Raw genomic sequence first — 2,527 nt, 5'->3', positions numbered from 1 at the left:
ACCGTCGAGAGTTGTTATTTATGGTTGTTAGAAGACAGAGTTATGATTGAATCTACACCTACTTTTGCTAGCAGATTTATTTGGTCTTTTCAAGTACCTACAAAAATTTGCTTTTTTGTTTGGCAAAGGATGCTTATCAGAATTGGCACTTGAGATAATCTAGCGAGAAGCGAATGGAGACCTCAGGTGTGTGTGAAGTTTGTAGTATTTCTCCGAATCTTTTTACGTTGAAATTTGTTTTGATTGATTATGTTTGTTTCTTTTTTCCTCTTTCATGCAGTATGATTGTGTTTACACAGTATACACAAAAACTGGGACAAAAATCGATGCAGGAACAGATTCAAATATATCACTAGTACTGTTCTGAGAACTGAAACTATGGAAACTCGGGTGTTTTTTTCCGATAATCTGTTGCGTTTCACTCTCCTCTATTCTTCCCTTTAGAGACCAAAATCAACAATTCATGGGTGAAAAGGACATTTAGATTTTTATACTGTTTAAATGGATAAAGATTTAAAAATAGAAAGGATATAAACAGTTTCATTCTACCCATTTTCAAATACTTTTTCTTATTTTTAATTTACATCAGGATGCATCCAGTTTCATACTTGTTATTTTTTAAGTTTAAGTCATTATGAATTCAATTTCATCCTTTCTATTTTTCTGGTGTCCATTTCACCCATGTAAATTTTTACTCGTCCATTTGAACAATGTTTTACAACCAGTATCCTTGGGAGACCAGAACATGATTCATCCTAATCTCCTGACGACACCGAACCAAGCTCACTTTTCAACCGGTTCTACGATTTTTTTTTTCAAACTCTCACCTGGGTGTTTGAAGTCATCCTAGTAACTAGGCTTTCCAGTCTTCAAAACTTTGGTTACATCGTTCTTGGAAGTCATATTAAAGATATTTTTTATAAAAACCTGGCAGTTTAAAAAAGACTATGGGCCAATGAAATATCGAAAGTTGGTTTACGAACAACAAACAGGTGTCGACCAAAATAAAATAATGTAACAAACGGGTCACAGGTGTTAAGAGACGTGTCCCATGAAACTAACTTTTATCACTAACGTGTCCTTTTCCCCTACAAAACGAACCATGCTTCCGAGTTTCTTCTTCTCCTTCTGTTCTGATCCTAATATCTCTCTCCTGCAATTAATTTCTCTCATCTGAAATCAATCTAAAAACTCCAAAAATGAAATCCACGAGATTAGCAGTCTGGTTTATTAATATCTCTCTACTACTTTTTATCTGTCTCAACACAGTGGTTAATGCAGATGATCAACAGAAACAAAACCCAAATGCTGTTGAAAGAGGCATAGGTATTACATCAACACCATGGAATACCGTCAAGTCTTGGTTAAAAGTTGCTCTAATGAATTTTAAACCACCTGATTCTCAGTAAGTTTATTTATTTCTTAACATTCATTCATTGTTCTAATGTGATTACTCGATAATGTTTTTCTGTTTTTAATTTGGGGAGAAATTATGGTTAATCTTTTGATATTTATGGATCGGTGATAATTTTTTATGATATGGTTTTGGTAGGTCGATGCCAAATAAAGAAGCATCAAATTCAGGGGAGTTAATGAAAGATGCAGTAAGCAAAAGCTTTAAAACAAGTACAGATGCAGCTAAAGAAACAGCCAAGGCTGCCGGAGATGCAATTCATTCAACTGCTGAGAAAGTAATGAAGAAAACTGGAATCTCATCATCGGAAGAGGACGAATTGTAATTTTATTTCACTTAAAAGTATTCGTAATTTTTGTTTTAGGGTGAATGCAGCAGTTTTTTCCGTTCTAGGTAGTATAGAAGTGTTGGTATGTAACGTCTGTATGTTTTGATGCCGTTTTTTTTATTGGGGCAGCGCCTCAGTTTTTGTTTATTTGTGTTCGTAAGAAGAAGTCTAGGTGATCTTGAACTCATGTGCTCTCATATGCGTTTAACAAAAGAGTTTGTAAGCAGGTCATGTACGTGATATCAAAAGCTCAAGTCAATTCACGAGATTGAAAGGAAAATGATTCACTCTGAGCAAGATAAAGGAAAAAAATTCTCACACTAAGAACTTGTTTGTTTGCAGCTGACTCTGCGTCTGAATCCGAGTCAGCAGTCAGACTGTTTGTTTTCCATTTTGAATCAGATATTACTCGACCTCTGATTCAGACATGATTCCTGACTCGAACTCATTTGAGTCAGGTAATAAAATACCCCTGACTCATGGGACCAAACCAGTGATTCACTTATTCCCGAATCAGATGAGTCAGATCTGAGTCAAAACAAACATATCGACTCAGATCCAGATGAATCAGGTGATTTCACTCAGATTCAGATCCAGACGACTCAGATGAGTCAGGAGTAAACAAACATGGTGTAAGATTTAGATCCAGATGAGTCAGGAGTAAACAAACATGGTGTAAGATTTAGATCCAGAGAACTCAGATAAGTCAGTTGTAAACAAACATGGTGTAAGAAAGATATTTTCAAATCATGTTGTCGACGTAAGAAAGATATTTTTTTAAAAAT

The 2,527-nt window shown here is 35.1% G+C and overlaps 1 protein-coding gene across 1 annotated transcript; it reads left to right on the top strand.

Annotated features, from left to right (window-relative positions):
• Positions 1-1,107: 1,107 nt before the first annotated feature.
• On the top strand, positions 1,108-1,939 carry LOC113323824. Its single transcript, XM_026572174.1, has 2 exons — positions 1,108-1,405; positions 1,553-1,939. The coding sequence occupies exons 1-2, from the start codon at positions 1,200-1,202 to the stop codon at positions 1,737-1,739; spliced, it is 393 nt and encodes a 130-aa protein (XP_026427959.1). The 5' UTR covers positions 1,108-1,199; the 3' UTR covers positions 1,740-1,939.
• Positions 1,940-2,527: the final 588 nt, after the last annotated feature.

This window comes from Papaver somniferum, chromosome 11 (assembly GCF_003573695.1).
Source record: "Papaver somniferum cultivar HN1 chromosome 11, ASM357369v1, whole genome shotgun sequence".
Taxonomy (NCBI): Eukaryota; Viridiplantae; Streptophyta; class Magnoliopsida; order Ranunculales; family Papaveraceae; genus Papaver; species Papaver somniferum.
This window is presented reverse-complemented; position numbering and strand designations above follow the sequence as displayed.

Coding starts and splice junctions, on each gene's coding strand:
- LOC113323824 (XM_026572174.1), top strand. CDS start 1,200: ATGAAATCCACGAGATTAGCAGTCTGGTTTATTAATATCTCTCTACTA. Junction 1,406..1,552: donor TTTAAACCACCTGATTCTCA/GTAAGTTTATTT, acceptor TGGTTTTGGTAG/GTCGATGCCAAATAAAGAAG.